This window comes from Pelodiscus sinensis, chromosome 6 (genome assembly GCF_049634645.1).
Source record: "Pelodiscus sinensis isolate JC-2024 chromosome 6, ASM4963464v1, whole genome shotgun sequence".
In the NCBI taxonomy this organism is placed as follows: Eukaryota; Metazoa; Chordata; order Testudines; family Trionychidae; genus Pelodiscus; species Pelodiscus sinensis.
In genome coordinates, this window is record NC_134716.1 from 87,777,258 (window position 1) to 87,800,985 (window position 23,728).

The 23,728-nt window shown below is 44.3% G+C and overlaps 1 protein-coding gene across 3 annotated transcripts; it reads right to left on the reverse strand.

Annotated features, from left to right (window-relative positions):
• Positions 1-376: 376 nt before the first annotated feature.
• MTX3 (metaxin 3) lies at positions 377-23,578 on the reverse strand. Of its 3 annotated transcripts, none has more exons than XM_075932347.1 (9): positions 23,417-23,578; positions 22,104-22,173; positions 19,454-19,530; positions 16,851-16,943; positions 14,057-14,239; positions 13,826-13,902; positions 11,379-11,536; positions 7,137-7,225; positions 377-2,981 (listed from the first exon to the last, which is right to left on the reverse strand). In XM_075932347.1, the coding sequence occupies exons 1-9, from the start codon at positions 23,432-23,434 to the stop codon at positions 2,871-2,873; spliced, it is 876 nt and encodes a 291-aa protein (XP_075788462.1). In that variant the 5' UTR covers positions 23,435-23,578; the 3' UTR covers positions 377-2,870. The 3 variants fall into 3 exon arrangements, with proteins under 3 accessions (XP_075788462.1, XP_075788460.1, XP_075788463.1); XM_075932345.1 differs by having other exon boundaries at positions 23,354-23,578; XM_075932348.1 differs by lacking the exon at positions 7,137-7,225 and having other exon boundaries at positions 23,354-23,578.
• Between the last annotated feature and the right edge of the window lie 150 nt (positions 23,579-23,728).

The window sequence follows — 23,728 nt, forward strand, 5'->3', positions numbered from 1 at the left end:
GTATCTCCGACAAGACCGGTGTGTTTAACCGCTCTTTCAATAGCTTATATCAGCTGAGCATTTGATCTACAGCAACAAGATTTAAATATAACAGAAAAAAATCGATTAATGTTATGTATGAGAAATACCACTATAAATGGTTTCCCCTGGAATGCCAAAAATAATAACGTTGAGTACAAGAGGTACATATTTTATGAGTCTGGAAAAGTATTTTAACCAGAAATCAAATAATTTGAGTGGTTTTCTTAATATAATCCTAAGCCATTTTGGCATATGTGTTGTAACTTTATAAAAACGCAATTATTTTTAAGAACATATCCTACCCCACTAAGATTCTCAGAAAAAATAGAAAAAAAAATAGAAAAAACAGAGCACATTTACTGCAGCGCATTCTTTATACTTCTAATTTTATTCTTTATGCTATTAAAAATGTCCCTGCAACTAAAATAAAGTTAGTTACAGGAAAGTTTGCTTTATTTTTTTTTTTGAAAGGACTTACATGTACAAACTATATTTAAACATTTGACATCCACACCAAACCATATACCTTAGCTCACACAAAACTGCATGCTGACTTGATAGGCCTACTCATTTTCATTCTCAGACTGAGCCTGAGACAATCACTAAATGACACAACTGATTCAGCAAACTGCTCATCACTGGAGTATAGCACACACATAATCCGGTATCTGTCTTGAGACCAGAGGTTAAGATTTCCACATAAAGAAGCATATTTTTACATGAGAGTTACATTGCTTAAATATTGGACTGCACAAAAGATTTAACAATGATATATCCACTGACTGGAATGAGAGTAGCGACTAAATAAAATCACTTAATATTAACTAACTGATAGATTAAGACTAAATGGGGCTTGATTGTAGTCTGGCCAACAACAAAATAGTACTCATTTAATTAGATTGGAGGAGCCTTTATAAGATATTTAATATAAAAATTAAGTTATTCGAAAAAGATTATTTAAATTTAAACAATCTATGATGTAATATACAAATCCACCTCTTGGTCCTCCTTATTCTACCCAAGTGATAATTAAGCTTCCCTTTCATCATTCTGTAGAAGTGCTTCATATATTCAAACACCTCCATAAGAAACTTAGCCTCAAATACAAACTTTTAGTTCTGGATAAGATGTGCTTCAAAAACTCCTTTAATTTCAGTGCAAGAATGCAACTATTTTACAAAATAAGGTTTTAAAGGGCAAGCACGTATTCAGAAAATAAACTAACCAAGTTATACTTTTCTTCTCAATTACATGCTTGTTAGATTATGAAAGAACTTTGGAGAAACTATGCAACATGATCACATTCTAAATCCCTTGTCAAGATGCAGACAGTAAAAATTTTCAAAACATTTGACAATCCTGGGGACGTACATGAAAGTTATCTTATTCAATTATTGTGTGTGGTTTCAGTATGTCTCAAATTGCTAAAACAAACATTTTAGAAGTAACATGTAACAAAGATTATTTCCATATATCCATTGGAAATTCAGCATTTTATTTATAAATAAGATATATTAAAGTTAAGATTACATTCCTTGCTGATAAAGTAATATTCTAAAATTACAGTATTTACACAATCCACAGACTTGTCTGTATAAATAGTTTATCTACATATACTGAACATGGCAAAAATTGAGAGGAAAAATGTTGAGACTTCTTAGTTGGACTTGGCAAATGAAGTTAGTAGTAATCTTGCACATATACCCATCTAAATCATCATTCTCTTACACTAAATCTTGAATTAACACTTGATGAAAAGAGTTTGCATTTTGGCTGAGCATCTTCAGTAATCTGATATCATTAATAAAGCATCTTTGACAGATCAAAATTTCAGAATTATCTGGATTTCTGTAAATGACTGTGCTGCTAAGAGGGAACATAATTTCACATATCTCCTTTAACAAATCAATAAAGAATATATTCTGAAAAATCTGTTTCCAGTGTGACATTCACAAGGACTTGATAGTCAAAGAATAAGATTAAATGGCTTTAGTTTTAGGGTGAATTATAGTGCTTATGAAAAGTGAGACACTGATGACAGGTTAGAGACTGGCCTGTTGTAGAAAGGCCTGCAAGCCTCTTCACACAACCCTAACCAATGAACTTAAGTCCAGACCAGGTAGTCTGGTCTTTTGCTTTTACTGAACCAACACTTCCAATCTTTCTACTGTACTTTGTGCTGTGATTCTGTAGCCTGGCTATCCAGTAGGCTCAAGAAACTTGTTTGACTAAGGCCAGATCTCAACAGAGGTTCAGAGGTGATGTTCTAGTATATTTGGTCACTGTGCTTCCTACCAATGCAATGTGACTTAAAATATACACACTCTTAAATATAAGATATACACAATACATTATTTGTGAAAGCGCATTAAAAAATGGCAAACATCCCTCATTGCTTTTCAGTTCTTGTCTGCTGTCAAAGACAATCGTTCATTATTTCCTCATTTTAGAACTGAATTTGGTAATCTGCTAAAATCTAGAAAAATGCTAGAAGTGATGACTGAGTAGCTACACTACTGTATAGCAATCTGGTCAAGCTATAACATGGTTACAATAAAACCAAAAATCTTAAAAGTAAAATGAATTCTAAGTCAACAAATGTGCCAAAAGGCAAAAATCTGCAGACGTTAAGGCAATTTCATACAGTACATTGTTTAAAAATTCACTCTATCTTCAACTTAGTGTGTGGTCAAATTGGGCTATACATTTTCCTATAGGAATACAGACAAATGGGATGTTTTATATGATATTAGGGAATTCTTCCCCTTGCCAGACCACATTTATGTAGAGAATTACTGTGAAGTTGAGATTATTTGAAGGCAAACAAACATATATGGCAACACAGGCTTTCAGGGTGACAAACGATTCAATGAACTGTTTTCTTCTCCTGTTGCAGTAAGTTTGAGTGTTGTCAGCTTCCGTGGGGGATGTTGAGGACTCTTACGAAGGTTATCGTCCATCTGCAAAAACAAAATGGAAGCTGAATCTGGTGTACAGAAGAGCACAGAGCATGCCAACAGCCCATATACCAGGTTCCAGTCATGAATGTTCATACAAGTGGCCTCAACCTGCTCTTTCTACTCTCAGCTCCATGGCAGGTAAGTGGTAAGATGATTCTATAGGCTCTTCCTTGAGCCATCTGTCTGGGAACACTGAGAGAATGGTGTGACAGACCTTCTCCAAGGAATCCAATGTATCAGCTTTATGACAGCCAAATTCTGTTGGATCAAAAGTCATACAGCTGACAAATCCAACTGGTACATTAGCATGCTCAGCACAAGAAGCAGCATTCAGCACCTTGCAAAAGTGAACCCTTAAATTTCAGAAGTGATTCAGAGGAGTTGGTAGAATTTCAATTAGCTAAAGATTTATATGATATAAGGCTAAAATAGCATGATAACAGCCGTTCAAAGACACATGAAAAGCAATCTCTGAATAAAAGGATTTTAACTTCCCAGAAGAAATAAATGGAATTTGAAATACTTCACACAGAACCATGCATAAAATTCAGCAAATATACTATAATCAATAACTAATGCTGAAAATTCTCTACATTATTCATGAACAAACCATTTGATACATTGATATTTTTCTTTGAAAGTTATTTTAGTCACATCTGGATAGCATTTTTAGTGATTTAAATGCTTAAGAGTCCTCAAATATTTTTTCCAGTAATTTAGTGCTTCTGACAGCCATAGAAACAAGCACAGAACAGAATGCAGAACTTCTGACGGACCCATGTGGGATCAAAAATACAGAGTGACATGGGGAAAGAAGGAATGTTCCTAGATGGAATGATAAATAGTTACATATGAGAGCCTTTGGGTCTTCAAACGGAGAGGAATGGGTTTAAATAGATGTCCACAGGGAACAAGATCCACATTTTAGGGGACACCATGAAAAAACTGTCTGCTGCCAGTTTAAGTGGTGATAAACATAATAAAAGGGGTAGTGTTAGACTGCAGTAGATCTAATCATGTAGGCATCTCAAAACTGATAAGACTACAGGCAGTCCCCGGATTGCGTACAAGATAGGGACTGTAGGTTTGTTCTTAAGTTGAATCTGTATGTAAGTCGGAACTGGCGTCCGGATTCAGCCGCTGCTGAACTTACATACAGTTCTGACTTACATACAGATTCAACTTAAGAACCCCAGGCATCCCCAAGTCAGCTGCTGCTGAAACTGATCAGCGGCTGATTCCAGGAAGCCTGGGGCAGGGGCTTCCTGTAGTCAGCCACTGGTCAGTTTCAGCAGCGGCTGACTTGGGGACGCCTGGGGCAGAGCAGCTGGGGTGCTGCTGGGTTGGTCCAGTAGCGCCGCCGCTCCTCGGAGCTACTGGACCAACCCAGCAGCACCCCAGCTGCTCTGCCCCAGGCGTCCTGATTCAGCCGCTGCTGAATCTGACCAGCAGTGACTGAATCAGGACGCCTGGGGCAGAACAGCTGGGGTGCTGCCCGGTTGGTCCAGTAGCGCCCAGAGCGGCGCTACGGGACCAACTGGCAGCGCCCCAGCTGCTGTACCACAGGTGTCCGGAGCAAAGCCATGGAGCACGGGGGCAGCGGGACAGCCCAGACACGCCGTGGCTGTCCTGCTGCCCTCGGGCTCCGTGGCTTTGCTCTGCTTTGCTCCCCGTCCCCCTGGTCTGCAGACCAGGGGGACGGGGAGCAAAGCGGCGGAACACACGGGCAGCGGACAGCCCAGACGCGTCTGGGCTGTCTGCTGCCCGCGTGCTCCGCGGCTTGGCTATGCTTTGCCCCCCCCCCCCCCCCCCGTCTCCCTGGTCTGCAGACCAAGGGGACGGGGGGGAGGGGGCAAAGCAGAGCCAAGCCGCGGAGGATGTGGCCAGCTGACAGCTGTCAGCTGACCGCGTGCTCCGCGGCTTGGCTCTGCTTTGCTCTGCTTTGGCCCCTCCCCCCCGTCCCCCTGGTCTGTAGACCAGGGGGACGGGGGGGGAGGGGGCAAAGCAGAGCCAAGCCACGGAGCGCCCGACCAGCTGACAGCCCAGTCGCGTCTGGGCTGTCAGCTGACCGCGCGCTCCGCGGCTTGGCTCTGCTTTGCCCCTCCCCCCGTTCCCCTGGTCTGCAGACCAGGGGGGACGGGGGCAAAGCAGAGCCAAGCCGCGGAGCGCGCGGTCAGCTGACAGCCCAGATGCATCTGGGCTGTCAGCTGGCCGGGCGCTCCACGGCTTGGCTCTGCTTTGCCCCCCCCCCTCCCTCCCCCTGGTCTGCAGACCGGGGGGGGGGGGCCAAAGCAGAGCAAAGCAGAGCCAAGCCGCGGAGCGCGTGGGCAGCGGACAGCCCTGTCCGCTGCCCACGTGTTCCGCCGCTTTGCTTCCTCTCCCTGGTCTGCTGGAGACCAGGGAGAGGAACGGCCCCGTTCGTAACTGCGGATCCGACGTAAGTCGGATCCGCGTAACTCGGGGACTGCCTGTATTCACACAAGGCCCTGAACAATTACATGGGAAGGACTTTTGGTCTCTAGTACAGATATGGATTACCTGAACTTCAGGCCTAACTGAAAAACTGCCTCTCTCATTATTTTCTCCCTGAATAAGGAATTAGTAATCTGAATTATTCATAGAGACACAGTTAACCAAATTCTGCTAGTTACCAGCATTTATTCAAAAGAAAACTGCTGATGCAAGCCTTTGGAAGATGACAAGATCTGAGGCAAGACCTGCATATTTTACATGGGTGTAGAGACTAGCACAAGGGGGCCATGGTGCAGGTGCTACTGTGACGCAAATAATACATACTCCTACTAACATGTTGTGTTATCCTTCAATGTTTGAATACACTGTATTTTCTTTGTCAACTGTACTGCTTTGAATACAACAAAACAATTACTTCAGGAAGAACAAGAATCTGTTACTGTTTTATTTTGAACTAGAAGGTATACCTGGTGTTGCTCAGGTACCTAACTCAATTTTTTTCCCCCATTAAAATCATTGCTCTGGGGTGGGACTGGCAATAAGGAGCTCACTATGCAGGCTACCCCCAGGAGAGAGGACAACCCCTTCCCTTTCTCACCACAGCAGCTTGGGGTCAGGTAAGTGCCTCTCCTTGGCTGCTGCAACTTCAGCGGGCACAGCCAGGGTAGGGGTGCATGTCCCCCAACTGGGGCAGGTCCAGGTTCATCTAACCTCTGCGCTTCCCAGTCACAGTGAGGAATGGAGCAAACTGGGCACTTTCCCCTCACTCACTGATGAAGGGGAACAACCAGCAATGTTCCCGTGCAAAGGGAGGGAGAGAGCTGTAACCCCCCTGCCAAAAGAAACAGCTGGGGCAGCCCCGGACAGGGGAGCAGGTGCCCTCAGCCAGCTCCTTTCACCTGCCTGGTGATTCTGTCTTTTTTCTGTATGGTTTGTGTGTCCTTGAACACATATTGTGGTGGAGCTTCAGCTCCTCACCTGCAAAACCAAACTCTTGCCTTGCTTTAAAAGGAAGCTACATTGCAGATTTGATGGTCCTAGCTCTTAGGAAGAATTCTTGAACAAATGAACAAGCAGACAGAGTCGCTTGCTCACAAACAAGATCTCTCAAATATATAGTTGTATGGCATTATGTTCATGTTTTTCTATGCAAACTAACCTTTGCAAAGAAACAAAGAAAGGAAGAATTTGCATTGTACAGTTACAATGATTACTTAGGCCAAGTCTACAGTACAGAATTAAGTCAACCTAATTTACATCAACATACAACTACCACAGTAATTGAATAGGTTTTACATCTCCATACTATGCTTGTTTCAGCAGTGCACATCCTCACTTGAAGCGCTAGCACTGATTTAACTGTTAACATGGGGTATTGTGAGACAGGACTGAAAGGCAGCAACATTGAAGCATGCTCTGCAGTGTTTACATTGACACTGTGTGGTCCTGACTACATTGATTAAAGTGCTACTAACTCTACTTCTTTGAGAGGTGTAAGTCAATGTAGTGGCTGAGTTACATCGGTGGGAACTACATTTTAGTGTAGTTTTTTACAGTTAGATCAACGTAAGTGCCTTTGCATTGACATAACTCTGTTATATAGACCAATATGCAAGAACAGTAAGAAAAGTCAACAGCAAAGTCACAAGAACTAATGGAAAATAAAGACTGAAGAAAAATAACCTTTTCAATCAAGTTGGATTCCTTATTTACAAGCTGTGTGAGTTTCTGCAGATTTGCATCTACTGTATCCTGTCCAGATGGAGATAAGCCTAAATCACCAAAGCAGAAAGAAATTTAGAAGAGCTTTACTAGTCTCTTACAAAGCTTTTTTTTTTTTTTTAAAGAAAGATCATGCAGTTTTTCCACCACTAGAAACAGAGAATAATACTTTGTATAGAGAATACAGATAAGATTGTAGCCTTTTGTTTTTAAACTGAAACCCTGAACCTTAACTCTTATATAGATACAGGTGCACCCTTCTAATTTTTGAAATGCTTTAAAGGCAAGAATAAAGTGGTTCTTGACCCTTTACAAACAAGGTTCCTTGTTACAACAATGGAAAGTTTCAATTGGATTATCTGCCAGACTGAACCTGGGATCTCTGGATCTAAAATAGTGGTTCTCAAAGTGTGGGCCATGGCCTCCTCCCAGGAGGTCCACAACTCAATTTCAGCCCCCTTCCTCCTCCACGCAGCATGGACCTTGCACAGCTGTGAGGCTGCAGCACCAGCTCTGGCTTTTGGATAGGAAAGCACACAGAGGGGTGGAGGTGAACAAAGCCCCGATTCTCCGCACCAGACCCGGCTCGCAGAGAGAAACTCCAGCTCCTGGGAATTTTCCAATTGCAGGTTGATGTTCGTAAATAGACATGCGTGAAGGGGATGCCCAGCAGTGGGGCGGTTATGCTGAAGGGGCAGAAGGGGCATGCAGAAAAGCATGGCCACCAGGCAGAGGGAACAGGGGGGATTTCTCACCGCTCCTCCATCTGCTCCTGATGGAAATGTGAAAGCGGAATGCGTGGGGATTTCAAGATGGTAGCACTTCCTAGTGCGGAGCCTCCCCTCTTCTGCTCAGCCGGGGGTTTATCCCAGCTTCTTTGGGAGCTGCTGGAGTTGCCGTCCTTTCCAGACAACCTGGCAGGCCCTGATGCGTCCTCCAACCATGACAACTCCCTTAACCCACTCCCTCTCCCGTCCCGCACAAAGGCGGGAGCTCTAGGAATGCGGAACCTGCCAGACCCTGTCCACTCCACTCTTACATATGGCTGGGAGACAGATGTAAGGTAGCTAGGCTGTCTACACTGGGTGCTAGGATGTGGACAGGGCAGGGGATCTCAGTGAGTGAGGGGGTTTATCTGTAGGAGCCTCTAAGTAGTTGAGTGGGGTAGCTGTGAAGTGTAAGAGGAGAGGTAACTGTGGGAGTTTGAGAGTAAGTTGTGGGGGTCTAGGTACATGGGGGTGTCCCCTTCTCTGTGTGAGGATCAGGAATAGCAGCTTGGTCAGTGGCCCCCTTGGGAGGGTAATTTTTCCTCACCCCCTAGCCCCTCTCACAAGCCCCAGTGCAGGGAGCATGGTGCTCCTGTCTGGGGAGGGATAGAGGCTGGGGATTTGCAGGGCCCTGGGGGAAGGCAGAAGGGGGAGCAGCAGAAGGTCCAGCCCAACCCAGAGGGGGAGAAGGAGCCACAGGCCTGGAGTAGGGAGCAGCAGGAGCAGGTGGTGGCAGTGGAGGAGGAGGAAGACTATGAGGAGTACGAGGATTTCTCCAAGCTGCCTGACACCTGCAGCTTTGCCTCGGATGACTCCTTCTACCCTCCCAGCAGCAGATAAGGTGGAGATGAGGAGGAAAGCTGGTCTCTGGGGAAGCCAGAGACCAGCAGCCCTGAGCCTCTTCCGACCCTGGCTATGTCTACACTGCAGTTCTTTTTCAGAAAAAGGTGCACAAATTGCAAATCACAATTTGCATACCTTTTTCCAATTCTTTTTTCAGAAGAGGCTTTTCTGACATTTGGCCTGTCTACATGGGGCCAAATGAGGGAAAAACCTCCTCTTTCGGAAGAGGCCTTAATCCTCATAAAATGAGGAATTCAGGGCTTCCGAAAGAACATGCCCATTTGGGTTTTTTTTGGGAAACTGATCCAAAAAAACAGGATGCATTCCCTGGTCGCAGCAGTGTTTTTCTGGAATACCGGAGGTAGCGTAGACATAACCCCAGCTGCACCAACAACGCTGTGGTGCGGAGAGCACCGATCCAACAGGGGCCTGAAGAAGAGGTGGTGTGGGGGACTGACTGCAATAACTGAGTGAGCTAATCACGTCCAGACCAAAGCCCACACCTTCCTTGTATCCACTGCAAACGCCCTGTTTCAGCTATGCAAACAGCCTAAGCATGGCCCCATCCCTGCCCTGGGTACTACCCGTTCATGCAGGTCCCTTCCCTGCCAGGTTTCACCCAGACCAGAATTTCTCCACCTTAACATCAAAACCCCACTGCTCCGTCCTACTCAGCTTCCACCTTTTCCACACTCTCTAACCCTCTTCTCAGCTGTCCCCCAGTCTCCTGCCCAACTCACTTTGCATACTGGCCCTATGCAGCCCCTCTCTCCACGAGCCACGTCTGGTGGAGAAGGTTGGCATTTCTTCACCCCCAACCCCATGTGACAAGCCGGACCTAGTGCTCCAGCCTTGCGGCTGCGCAGCAACCACAAAGCTGGAGCAGCAGTGAGGGCTCTCAGCTCTGTAGAAGGGGGGGCTGAGCTTCCCCACTTCTCCACCCCGCTGGGGAAATGGCAGTGCAGTGACTCGCTGTCCAGAGGCTTTCCCCGCTGCTTCCACTGGCTGGGAACAATGGGGGTGTGAAGTCAAATAAGTGCCCCCCATGTCCAGACACCTGAACCCCAATTCCCCTCATTCACACCCTCCCCCTGCCAAGCCCATGCACTCCCAGCTTGCTCCTACGTCCTCTCTTGCTCTTGCACCCTCCTTCCTGGCCACACACTGCACCCTCCCTTGCTCTTGCTCCCTTTCCCCAGCCAGACACCCTACTCCCAGCCTGTTTCTGCACCCTATCTCCCACCCAGACCTCACACTCTCACCCCCTTCTGCTCCCCACCACCTGCCCAGATCCTGCACTCCAATCCCATTTGCTGGTAGCCCTGTCCCACACACTGAACCCCTCATTTTTGTCTCTACCCTAAGGCTAAGGGGGAGGAGGCCACAAAATCCACTAACTCTGGGACCCCAGGAAAGTAAATCTGGCCTATGGGAGGCCCTTTCCTTTAGTCCTCCCTGTCCTCTCCCCTCACCCAGTGGATCTGGAGCACCAGAGTAATAAAGTGTCTCAATCTGGGAGCACATCAGTGAGGGTTTGGGTTTTTTTGGAAGAGTTTTTTGCTTCCCACTTGTGTGGTTCTCCAACTGATTTTTCTGTGGGTCAATGGCCCCACACCCCTGCCATAAAGAAAGAAAACATTGAAACCCTTTTTCTTGGACATAAATAAATATTTTACTTTACTTAAAATGAAGTTTGATAAACTAACATGAGAAAGTTAAAACGCTTATTCTTTTAAATAATTTAAATCAAATCATTCTCCTTAGCTGCAGCAGTAGCAAAATGGCTTGGGCATAATTATGTAATTAATGGTGAGTTTCCATTGGCAACTTGTGGTCCACGGAAAGGTTAACATTAAGCCAGGTGGTCCAAGGGCCAAAAAGTTTGAGAACCACTGATCTAAAAGCATGAAACTCTTCTACTTGAGTTAAAGGACCATATCCATGTGCTGGGCAAAAGTAGCAAACGAACTTCTTACGATAGTCACAAGAAGAGGGAAAAAGAACTACGCTACGGGTCTTGGAGTGACATACATTGGTAGGTTGTTTCTGACAAAAGGAACAGAAACCTGATTGAAGGGACAGATTATAAATACAGGAGGAAAAATTTGGTAAATAAGAGCCAAATGCTGTGATACTTCAGCAAAACCTTCCCCCTGATTTCAATGGGAAATCTGCTCGATTTAAGGACCACCAAAGTTGGCCACAGACTCAAGTTATCTTCTTAACCCAAAGGAGATGTCTGTTTAAGCTAAAGTACAGGAACAATCAGGTTTCTCAGTTTCATACACTAGAACAAATGTAGATTTGTTCTCATTTCCAAATAACAGATAATAAGAGAATGGAGCAGGAGAAGCCACTTAAAATGTTAAACAAGTGCTGTTGTCACTCTACTGTTCAAAGGCTTTACTTTCTACTACTATACAAATGATACTGATCATGACTTCATTTCTTCTCCACAACCTCAACATGACAAACCACAAGCCACAATTGTAGTTTTGTAGTTGGCTAATACAGTTTCAATTTAACATCTAGTGGAAAGAGGAATCCTTCTTTTGAATATATATGTTAAAGAGGAAAAACAAACATTGCTTACCTGTAACATTAAGTCTAAAGTAGCCACTCAAGATGTCATCACAGAAGCGACACAGATTGGAAAGCTGTTTCAAATGCTCTTGTAACTGGACTCTAGGGAAGTGCACTTTATAAAGAGGTGCAAGAAAACCAAATACAAAGGCATCCAAGGTTGTAGGCCTATAAAGAAGGTGAAATAGACTAAATATTAACAATATAGCGTACACACGCCAAATAAAATGCAAAGCACAATTTAACCAGTTATTCTGTGACTTCATCACACAATCAAGCTGGGTGCACTTGTTCCAACTTCAGAGCTTTGGAATCTGACAGGCTCCAACAAGCTCAAGCAGCCTAATTTCAGAATGAAAATTCAGCCTTGCTTCAATGTATGGTGCGTGTTTTAAGTCACATTACAAACCATTTCTTGCACCACCACTGAAACAGTCTGGTCTGTTGTGCAAAGGCCAAGTAAACAAACTTTATGAAAGGAAACACAATCTACTCACAAGCCACAAAGCACAAGTACATTCAGCACTACAGCCCATAAAGAGAAGTAGGCACTAGCTAAGCACATGTGTGGGAACCACTTAATTGGATTAAGACCGTGGCCAACAACCGGTCGGCTGTGCTGTGAAAGGGGGGTTTGGCTCATGGGCAGGCGCGCGCGGGGGTTTGGCTGCGCTGCAGGAGGCACGCAGCGGCCCCGGAGGAGGCACGCACTGGCTTCCCTTGGGGGAGGGGGTCCTAGGAGGAGGTGGGTGCAGTGGACTTTCTGCCCCCAGTGCCCCCTTCTCCCCACTCCCCTGTTCTCTCTCCCCAGCCCCAGAAACCTGTCCCCACTGGCTCCCGGCATCCTGTCCCCTCTCCCCTCCCACAGAACTCTGTCCCCACTGGCACCCTGTCCCCTGCCGAAGCACCCACTAGCACCCTTCCCCAGTACTATGTCCCCTGCTCCCACCAACACAGTTGGGGCCACATTAGTGAAGCTTGGGGGGGGGGGGGGTTGGAGGAGGGTTTTTTTGCATCTCACTTGTGTGGCCTCAACTAACTTTTCCGTGTGTCAGTGACCCCAGACTCAAAACAGGTTCCCTGCCCTTCTCAGAAATACAGACAATGCAGAAACTTTTTGTGTTTGACATAGTATTTTATTTGAAAATGAAGCCTGGCCAACAAACCCCCAGTTAGGGCCAACCCCCAGTTAGGGCCAGCCCCCATCATAACACTCCTGCACTCCCCTTTCCCCCAGACCCTAGATCTGAGCCTATCATATACTGGAACCCCCTGCCCTGAGCCCCTCATATACCCCACCCCAAATTCCTGAACCCTCACATCCAGACATCTGTGGCTTGCTTAGTACCCTAACCCTACATTTGAGCCCAACAGTGCCCGGCCTGGAGTCCCCTTCCCGAGCCAGTGTCCCTTTATCCACCTTCTCCTGCATCCAGATTTCCTCCCAGAGCTTTCACCTCTCACCCCTTCCCACACCCAAATCCCTCATTCCCACCCCGGAGCCTACACATCCTGTCTCAACCCAGTGAGAATACGGCTAGACTGCAGGAGTTTTTCAGGATTCCAGAGACTTCCCAGAAAAACTCTTCTGCATCCAGGGTTGCGTTTGTTCTTCCGCTTCTTTTAGTGGAAGAGCAAACATGATCTTTTGGTCACCCCTATATTCCTCTTTCCACGAGGAATAAGGGGGCTTCCAAAAGAAGGGGCTTTTCTGACATTTGGTCCAGGCTAAATAGGTCAAATGTTGGAAAAACTTCTTCCTACAAAAGAATTGGGGAAAAAAGCAGTAGTGTAAGGGTTGGAGATAGCAAGTGATGGAGAGGAGGAGAATAGAGAGGGCGGGGCTTCAAGAAAGGGGTGGGGCGGTAGATCTTGGCTTGTTCTGTCATTTAAAAAGTGATCTTGGCTGTAAAAAGGTTGGAGACCACTGGATTAAGATAACCATTGTATCTCTGCTCCTCCCTTCCTGCTTCCAAATCCCCCAGAACTACTTTGGAAAGAGCTACCACGCTAGTACACATTGGATTGTCCTCTGCACAGTAGACCTTCTGTGGGTCTACTACATGTAGGGACTTCCATACCTGGGACTGAGGTGGCACAATGTGGGCAAAACTGGGAGTTTGCTACAGTAAAAGTAGATGGGCCTGGTTTTAATTATTTTGTTCAAGCAATGGCCATTATCAGTAAAAGACATATAAATAAGTGGGGAAAGCACTTCAGGGTCTAGTGAAAAATCATCATGTTTGGCTCACGAGGACCTCTGACTGAACAGACTTTGACAGTAAAGTACTATGTTTGTTTATAACATACACATCTCTCTTTGGATCTTATCTTCAAAGATAAATGTTAAACATTAACCTATTATGAAGTATTATGACACATTCCTGCAAATAATCAATAATGTTGGAACATGCACTGTGTGAGCTGACTATCAATCATAAAAAGTTTTACACTCACGTATTTCCAAAGAAAAACTGAGATGTTCCCAATCTGTTTGACAGAAGATTTAGGCACTCTTTGGCATCTCGGTAGATCTAACAAGAGAAAAAGTGACCTAAGAGCAATAAAAAGTGGGAAGACCAGTATGCAGAACAGCATTTGTCATTATACAACACATAAGTCTCCATTTCAATTCTTCCCCTTGTCAGTACCAATTTGTACTTAAGTTACTCATAAAATAAAGCATACCAGTGCTTCCACTTCACTCAGACTGTATAGTGGAGGCTCTCCCCTCGTCAGCAGGATCCTGTTAAGTGCTTCCCTGGACATCTTCCCAGGTAGATACAAACTCAATGGAAATGGTATCCTTGAAGCAAACCATGGCTTTGTCACACTACAGTAATTTTCAGCCTCAATCCAGAATGTGTGCAGCTGTATCAACACAGTAAAGTCAATAAGAATGCTAATGAAAACATTATGCTTTTCTTTATAAAGACTCTGTAAGGTTCTCTGTCACACAAACAACAGAAATTATAGTATTGAAAAAACAAAACAGGCTCAATATTAAATTATATTCCCACACACTAAGCATTAAGATACAGTTAAGGCTCTACCTATCTCTTATTAAATTAAGGCATTAGGACATTGTAGTTAATGCATAACATTCAAAATGAAATTCTAAAAAAATCCACAACAGATCCTACATATCAGGGCTCAGCAAGATGTGTCCCAGGGGATAGATCCAGCCCACCTAACACTTTGATCTGGCCACTTTCTATTTATATCAGCATCATATTTAAATGGCTCCCGGCTCCTGCTCACGGTGCTTTTCCAATAGCAGGGGGGCCCATAAGCTGCAAGCCCTTTAAATGGCTGCTATTTAAAGGGCTCGCAGCTCCCGGAACTGCTGCTACCGTGTTGCCTGGGAGCTGCCTGGGATTACTGTGACTATTTAAATGCAGTGCTACCCCGGCAGGGGCTAGAGCTGTGAGCACTTTAAAAAGCTGAAGCATCCCGGGGCAGCTGCCAGGCAATGTGGTAGTGGTGGGACTGGGAACCACAAGCGCTTTGCTGTGTTTTTAATTCAAAGCCTCGGGCACCTATCGGGGGGGGGTGAAGTCGACCCAAAACCACATACCAAATTCATTAAGGGAAAAGATTATACACTGTATCCTTCAATGAGGAACAAAATGAGGGGATGGGTTTTAGACAGGGTACAACTACACAGCAAGCCTTTATTTCGAAATAATGTCGAGCTGGAGGACTTCTTACTCTGACTCCTGTACCCTCATTTCACGAGGAGTGAGGGAATTCAAAGGAAGAGTGTTCTTCCTTCGAATTCCTGCTGCGTAGACAGCACCAAAAGCCAAATTAAGCTATTTCGACTTCACCTACGTCAATTGCGTAGCTTAAGTTGCATAGCTTAATTTGACTTTAGCCCCTGCCATGTAGCTGTACCCTTACAGAACTAAGTGGGATGAGGGAGATATTGGTGTATATTTCTCTCTGGCGACCGTTAACAGGTTAGGCTAGTGTCAGCATCTGTTTGTGAGATTTTGTAGACCTGTAGAATGGTAGGTAATGGCTTTTTCCTATACAAACTGGGGCCAAAGTCTCATAACTCCAACATAAAGGTAATCTTAGCAGCTACAGATTTCTATAGCTTTACTGTAATTCACAATATGTTGGTGAAGGCTTATGGCCTCTATTAGATGTGATTGAGGCATGGAGACTACTGGTGGATATTAATAGAGTAAGAGTTAAAGTTGTTTGAATGCATAGGCTTTTACACTTGTATTTAAATATTGGGAGTCTTGTACTTATTTACAACTGATACCTCTTTAGAGGTATCTTAAAGTAGTTTTCATCTGAAAATTTCCCTGGATATCTTTAGAAAAAAGTATTTAAAACCCATGAATATTTGCTAAGGATGGTAATTTTACTTTTTGATAGATATTTTATTACAATTCTAGATGTGATGTACAGGGAACACATAGATCTAGGTCATAGAATACATTACAAAACAAGACTAAATCAAACACTTTAGTGGCACATGTGAAATTTCTCTTAAACTTGGGCAGTTCAGCTGTGGGCGTTTGCAGACTCTGCTAAATCATCTTTATACCAGCACATTTTGAGCAGTTCCAAATTGTTTATAAAGACCTCCACAGTTATGCCCCTGATAATATAAAAAATAGTCAAGGATGCCAGATCTCATTCAGGAGTACAGCTGAACCTTTCTGGTTTGGCAACATCCATGGTCCGGTAGGACCATGTATGACTAGAGAGCTGCTGCTGCTGAGACTAGAGGCTGGGTGAGAGCCTAGCAACAGAGGTGCTGGCGGCCAACAGCTGGGAGCCTGGCTGGGGTCAGGTGTGTAGCTGGGCTGGGGGGAGGTGGGAGAGGGAGCAGGAGGAGAGGCAGCCAGGCCAGCAGCAGAAGGGCTAGCCACCAGGAGGGGAACCCAGTGGTCAGGGCTGACTGTGGGGTTGGCAGCCAGGAGGGGAACCTGGGAGCTGGGGCATTGGCCAGGAAGAAAGCCCAGCTGGGAGACTGGCATCCCTGGAGAGAGCCAGCTGCAGAGAGACTGGCATTGACCTCCCCTAGTCCTGCAAACTCCCTTGTTTGGTATCAGTTAGGGAGGGCCAACTATACTAAATAAAACAAATCTGAAATTTCTAGTTGACACGTTTTGGGGCATCATTCGCATCAGTTACGGGTTCTGTCACTGCCTGTGCAGTTCATGCCTTCAGGGAAGATGAACTAGAAGGGAAGAGTATGACACACTAAAAATTGAAGAGAAAAGATTTGGCGACACTTGGGACAGGAAAGGCTGTTAGTGTCACCCTGCAGTGAATATCTAGGCTGTTGGAAGCCCTGTTGAGATTTTGTGCTTATGGGCAAGCTATTGGTGTCAGAGATCTGAGACATAACAGCACAGCATTAACACACCCCAAATTTACAGGATAGATAGGGACAGAATGCCCTTAATTATTAATCACTTTTTATCTTGACCACCATTTTATTTTTGTAGATGCTTACCACAGCTGGAAGCAGTTTTTCTTCAAGTAGTGCAATGTATGCCAGTGTATCAGCTCCTTGTTTTGCAGATAGTTCATAATCAGCATTGTACTTCTGTCAAGTTAAAAAATACATATGCAACACACACATAGTGTCACATGAAACATCTCACAAAGAAAAAAAGTCTCACAATTGGTGACTTCTGTAGAGCTAAACAGTTATTAAGCAGATCATGTGAATGGCAATTTAAGAACAGAAAATGTGTATCTACTGAAATTTCCTTCCTTTAATCACCCACACCAACTGTGCTAAACCTCTCTCTGCCCAAGCTCTCTACTGCTCCCAGTATCTTCAGCCTCCACTGGGAAGGCCCAGAAAAATAGTCTGCTTTATCTGCTTTCCAAGAAGCAGCAGAGTAACACAGATGCAAAAAGTATTACACAGGTCCCAATACTGTACTGAACTCCTCCAACAGATAGTTCTCTCAATATTCTGTAAAATCTCATGCCCATATGGTGATGTTCAGAGAGACATTCTTGTTATTTTTCAAAGTTACAGTTTTAAAAATGTAAATAATGTCTGATGGTATCATAAACCAAATTCTAGACTCAATTACTGCGGCATAAATTTGAGTAATTCTACTGAAGTCAAAAGAAAATCAACTCCATTTAAGTCAGCTGAGATCAGATTTTGACCCTTTTGGTTAGCCTTGTAGTTCACTGCCCAAGGAAAGAAAAGAGAAGATATATTTATAAACTATTGTGTACCGTTCCTGGTTTCTAGAGAAGTGAGAAACTTCCCAAAGAGTATAAGGCTGAGAGATGCACACAAATTTATGCAGATCCATATCTGTTCCTTTTAAAAAGATAACTTGCAAGAGGTTTTTTTTTAAATGGGCCTTGTGCCCACATTTTCAGTCTTTACCATGTATAAAGAGGATTTGGAAGTTCATTTTGCCAAAAAGAGACAAGTTTAGCCATATTGGAAATATTCTTTCCAGTTTTGGTGGAAGGCCTTTTGGATATCTTGGAGGATGCATACTGTTATTCTCACACCTTGATTGGAAAGAGAGAGATTGAATCTCTAATCGATGTCTTTTCTCCAAAAGATTCCTTAGCCACTGAAGTTTAAAATTCTTGGGTTAACACCTATTTAACAGTGTGATTAAAAATCTTTTCCCAGCTCCAATTCTCAGCTTTCACTCTCTTAATTCTTCTGATGTCAAAATATCACTAACTTTCCAGTCATCAGAGACTCTTCCAGGCTAGACAGGAACTGAATTTCTAATGTAAAAAGAAAGTAGGGAGGAAAAAAGAGACAATACCATTTTAGGCCCTCTTCCTACTTATGAAAAACAGTACAAACCAATTCCCACCCTTTGCAGATAACTTAACGTTCTAGATATGGCTCATCTAAAGTAAAACTGCACATTGCCAAAATGTGCATCACTAAAAAGGGTTCCATATTTTCTTTATTATGCAATTCAAACACCCCTCCCCACAGCAAATTAAAAATAGAGCATTTAAAGTAAAAATAAAAAATTATGTTAGAGTAATCCAGTTATGTAAAAACCTTATGTAAAAATGTGATCTATAAAAACCAGCAACATTAGAAAAATTAGCTATTTGAACACTTAATACACAACTCAGGCTGGGTGAGCCTGCTCAATGAGGCTTTCTTTTGTTGGTTTTATTTGTAAACCTTAGAAGGGTGATGGTTAGTCCAACAGCTAATAGCAGTCCACAGTTTGCAAGCTTTACTTATACTTGAGTGACAGTTACTTATGAGTAGTCACAATGCAGTGAACACTCTACGGAAGTAAGAGTTGCAGAATACGGCTTTGTATTATTAGAAACCATTTATATGGATATTTGAGTCAACAGTGTGATGCTGTTGCAAAAAAAGCAAATATGATTCTAGGTTGTAGCAACAGGTGTGTTGTAAGTAAAACTTGTGAAGTCATTCTGCCACTCTACTCTGCACTAGTTAGGCCTCAGCTGGAGTACTGTGTCCAGTTCTGGGCGCCACATTTCAAGAAAGATGTGGAGAAATTGGAAAGGGTACAGAGAAGAGTGACAAGAATGATTAAAGGTCTAGAGAACATGACCTATGAAGCCAGGCTTCATGAACTGGGCTTGTTTAGTTTGGAAAAAAGAAGATTAAGGGGGGACATGATAGCGGTTTTCAAATATCTAAAAGGGTGTCACAAGGAGGAAGGAGAAAATTTGTTCCTCTTGGTTACTGAGGACAGGACAAGGAGTAATGGGCTTAAAAGTGCAGCAGGGGAGGTTTAGATTGGACATTAGGAAAAAGTTCCTAACTGTCAGGGTGGTCAAATATTGGAATATATTGCCAAGGGAGGTGGTGGAATCTCCCTCTCTGGAGATATTTAAGAACAGGTTAGATAGACATCTGTCAGGGATGGTGTAGACGGAGCTTGGTCCTGCCTTGAGGGCGGGGGGCTGGACTCGATGACCTCTCGAGGTCCCTTCCAGTCCTATTATTCTATGATTCTATGATTCTATATATTGGGACAAGTAAAAACACTCCAAGTTAGAGAAAAAACAAGTTGCAAATTAAACTGAACTAAATCCAACACTTCTCTTTAGCAAGTTGAGACCTACCTGCTTTCTTAAGAAGTTTAGTATCTTTGCTGGCTGGGCAATTATAGTGTTTTCTGATATCAACACTGGCACATCTCCTAAGGAGTGAGAATTATACTGTCAACACATTTTACACCAGATACATGCAATCTAATTTGAAATGGGAACTAATTCTACAAATACTTATGAATGTGCTTAGTTTTACAAATCAGAGAACTCTATTACCACTAAAACAAGAAGTCTGGTAGCACTTTAAAGACTAACAAACTTATTAGGGATTAAAGCCAGGGTCTCCACATGTGGCTATTTGGCCACTTGAGTTTGGCTAGTTCGTAATAGCTTCAGAACCGGCTGGACATCACCATATTAGAGCAAAAGCTTTTGTTAGCTACACCTCACTTCCTCAGATGCTGAAGAGAAAAAAGAAAAAAAAAAAAAAAAAGGATACAGAGATGAGAATGTGACATCAGTGCTAATTAAATCAGTTAAAACCAAAGGAGACTGTGAAGATCTTCAAAAAAAAAAAATCTCATCAAACAGTGATTTGGCAACAAAAATGGCAAATGAAATGTAATGTTGATAAATGTAACGTAATGCACACTGGAAAAAGTAATCCCAACTATATATACACAATATGATGGGGACTAATTTGGCTACAACTACTCAAGAGAGAGATCTTGCAGTCATTGTGGATAGTTCTCTGAAAATATTCACTCAGGCTACATCTACGCTACAAGGTTTTTGTGCAAAACAAACTGTTTTTGTGCAAAAACCGGCAGAGCGTCCACACCTCACGCACATTTTTGTGCAAGTAAATCAGCAGAACACAGGGCTTTTGCCAGTAGAGATACTTCTCTCCCCACAAGGAATAACTTCTTTTTGCGCTACAGCTCTCACGCAAAAAGGCAGGTGTGGATGCTCCACCAGGGTGCATAAGCACCCCTATCGACAAAATCACAGTTGCTCTGATGGCCATTCTGTGAATAGCAATCAGTGCTTTCTTGCACAAGAGTGTCCATGAAGTGTGGACACTTTCTTGCGCAAGAGCACATTGCTTTTGCGATGTGCTTTGAGGTCTGGACGCGTTTTTGCACAAGAAGTTTTTGCTGAAGATCTCTTCCGCAAAAGGCTTCTTGAACAAAAATCCTGCAGTGTAGACAAAGCCTCAGCGTGCAGTAGCACTCAAAAAAGCAAATATAATGTTAGGAGTCATTAGAAAGGGATAGAGAGTAAGACAGAAAATATCTTATTACCTCTATATAAAACCATGGTACGCCCACATCTTGAATACTGAGTACAGATGTGGTTGCCTCATCTCAAAAAAGATATATTGGCATTGCAAAAGGTTCAGAAAAGGTCAACAAAATTATTAGGGGTTTGGAACAGGTCCCATATGAAGAGAGATTAAAAAGACTTTGACTTTTCAGCTTAGAAAAGAGGAGACTAAGGTGGGATATGATAGAGGTATATAAAATCACAACTGGTGTGGAAAAAGTGAATAAGGAAAATTTATTTACTTATTCCCCCACTATAAGAACTAGGGGTCACTAAATGAAATCAACAAGCAACAGGTTTAAAAAAAAAGACAAGGAAGTTTTTCTTCATTCAGCACACAGTCAACCCTTGGAACTCCTTGCCAGAGGATGTGGTGAAGGCCAGAACTTTAACAGGGTTCAAAAAAGAACTAGATAGATTCATGGAGGTTGGTCCATCAATGGCTATTAGCCAGGATGGGTAGAAATGGTATCCCTAGCCTCTATTTCTCTGGAGGTGGGTGACAGGGGAGGGATCACGTGAGGATTACCTATTGTGATCCCTCCCTCTGGGGCATTTGGTATTGGCCACTGTTAGCAGACAGGATAGATGGACCTTTGGTCTGACCCAGTATGGCTGTTCTTATGTTCTTGATGGATGTGGCTCATCTCCAACAGTGGTGAAAAGGTGAGAATACATGAATGGGAAATTACCTATTGTAATGTGAGAATCACTCTGTGTGTTTATTTAGATCTTGGTTCAAGGTGTCAAATTTGCATATGAATTCCAGCTCAGCGGTCTCCCTCTGCAGGCTGTTTTTGACATTTTTATGTCTGAGAATGGACAACTGCAAGTCTGAAACTGTGTTACCAGGGAGGTTAAAATGCTCCGCCACTGGCTTTTGGATATTACCATTCTTAATATAGGATTTATGTCCATTTATTCTTTTGCCTACAGACAGTCCAGTTTGTCTGACGTACATGGCAGAGGGGCACTGTTGGCACATGATGGCATATATTACATTAGTAGATGTACACATGAATGAGCCTTTGATGGTATATAGATGATGTGGTTAGGCCCTATGATGCTGTGACAAGGATAAATGTGCGGACAGAGCCGGCAATGGGATTTGTTGCAGGGACGGGTTCTTGGATTACTGTTTTTGTTTTGGTGTGTGAAGTTGGTAGTGAAGTTGGTAGTAAGTATATGCCTCCGGTTCAGGGGCTATCTGTAAGCGAGGACTGGCTTGCCTCACTAGGTCTATGAGAGCGAGAAGTCAAATAGATAAATTCATTTATGTACATGCCAAAGTTTTACATAAGTGTTTACAAAGTCAGGCCTTCATTTGTAAAATGGCTAGTGTGTACAAGCAAAACCACCAAAATAAAATAAATAACAAAAACAAATAAACAAGTACCTTTTGGGGCTCTCCATGAGTTATCAATAGCATTCAGTTTTACTGGAGCACCAGAAAATTTGGCATAAGCCTGCAATAAAAGTTGTATTAAAAAGTCTAGTCAGGATTCCCGAGAAAAAATGTGAGCGATCTTTTTAAGAATTGATATTGCAAGGCAGAGGACTTCTGGATAATCACGTTATTAGTGGCACGTTATCTCAATTTCATTAGGCACATTCAATGTGTTTTAACTTACATTATTAATCCTTTTATGCTAAAAGAATTTCTTACTTCCTCGTATTTCTATTCCTTGCAAAAGGGTTGCTTTAGGGAGTTCAGATATTGATGCTTAATGAGAATAATTTTTAAACGTGAGAACATTTATAGATAACGGTGACAACATCAGTGCCATTCTACAGAGATGACGAGGAGTTCAGACTAACACGGCTACCCCTCTGATACATTCTACAGAGAATACCTTTTATCCAAATTAACTCTCTGTTTTAAACAGACCAAGCATTACTATGGTCTCCAAAGGCTAAATGCAAAAAGACATGGAAGCAATTCCCTACCTAACCATGAAATCTCACCTGAGCTGGTTCAATGACTTCAAAGGGGGTTTACAATGGTGTAAAAATCCACCAAAACTGATCAGATTGCAGGAATAGTAATTTAGGTTGCAAACTCCTGAGGTTTAACGCTAGAAAACTATTATGTCATGTACACCTTTGGAGATTCAGGGCCACAGGTAGGACGAAAAAAAAAACCAAGCACTAACACTCTTCAACTCATGGGCTTTTTGCTCGCGTATCTGACTAGAAGCGCCTCCCGGACCCACTTTCCTGTGGCCTACAGAGCCTCGCGCTAGGGGTGTATAACGCGCCAGTCGGTGTCAGGGAACCGGCATTAACCGCAACAAACGCCAAATCACAGCCCAGGGATAGAGGGGAACCTCCGGAGCATCGCGGCGCGGCTCCCGCTGCTGCCATCGGCGGCCGACGGGGCTCTCGCCGGGGGCGCGCTGCAGCGCACCGGACCGGACAGGGCAGGCGGCTGCGGCGGGAGGCGTTTGCGATCCCCGCCGGCCAGCCCGGCTGCACCGCTGCAGAAGCCGAGATGGGAACCAGGGCCACAGACCGCTGCACCGGCGCCTCCCGGACCGCCCCCAGCGCGGTGCCAGCCGCAGCCCGCGGTCAGATCCGGGCGAACTGCTCCCCCCCACCCGCCGCCCGCGAGCTGATTGGGTCCCGGCCCCTGACTCCGGCCGTTACCATGACGATCAAGGATTCCGGGTGCACAGACGGCAGCCCCCAGTCTCCTCCCCAGCAGTTCACCTCCATGGGAGACGCCATCTTGCCGTGACCCCGGAAGCGCTCCCTGGAGCCGGGCTGCCTTTCCGGCTGCAGGGCGCGTCTGGGTCTCGCGCAGCTCTCGCCCGGCCGGCGGCAGAGAAGGGCTGGAGCGCCTGCCGCGGGATTCTGGGTGGCGGGGCCAGCTCGGAGCGGCCCTGCCCCCACGTTGCGAGTTCGCAGCCCAGCGCGCGCGCCCCCGCGTGGTGCTGGCTCTGTCCGCCTTGTAGCGCCGGGCACGGTGCGGAGGGACAGGGAGCGGCCCCTGGCACCGCAGGCAGGGGTGGTGCGGCTGAG

Excerpts from the sequence above, each read along its gene's own strand:
- MTX3 (XM_075932345.1), bottom strand. The coding sequence starts at position 23,434 with ATGGCGTCTCCCATGGAGGTGAACTGCTGGGGAGGAGACTGGGGGCTG. Across the intron at positions 19,531-22,103 it reads CTCATGGAGAGCCCCAAAAG|GAGATGTGCCAGTGTTGATA; the intron begins GTACTTGTTTAT and ends CTCACTCCTTAG. Across the intron at positions 16,944-19,453 it reads TAAACTTCTTAAGAAAGCAG|AAGTACAATGCTGATTATGA; the intron begins GTAGGTCTCAAC and ends TTAACTTGACAG.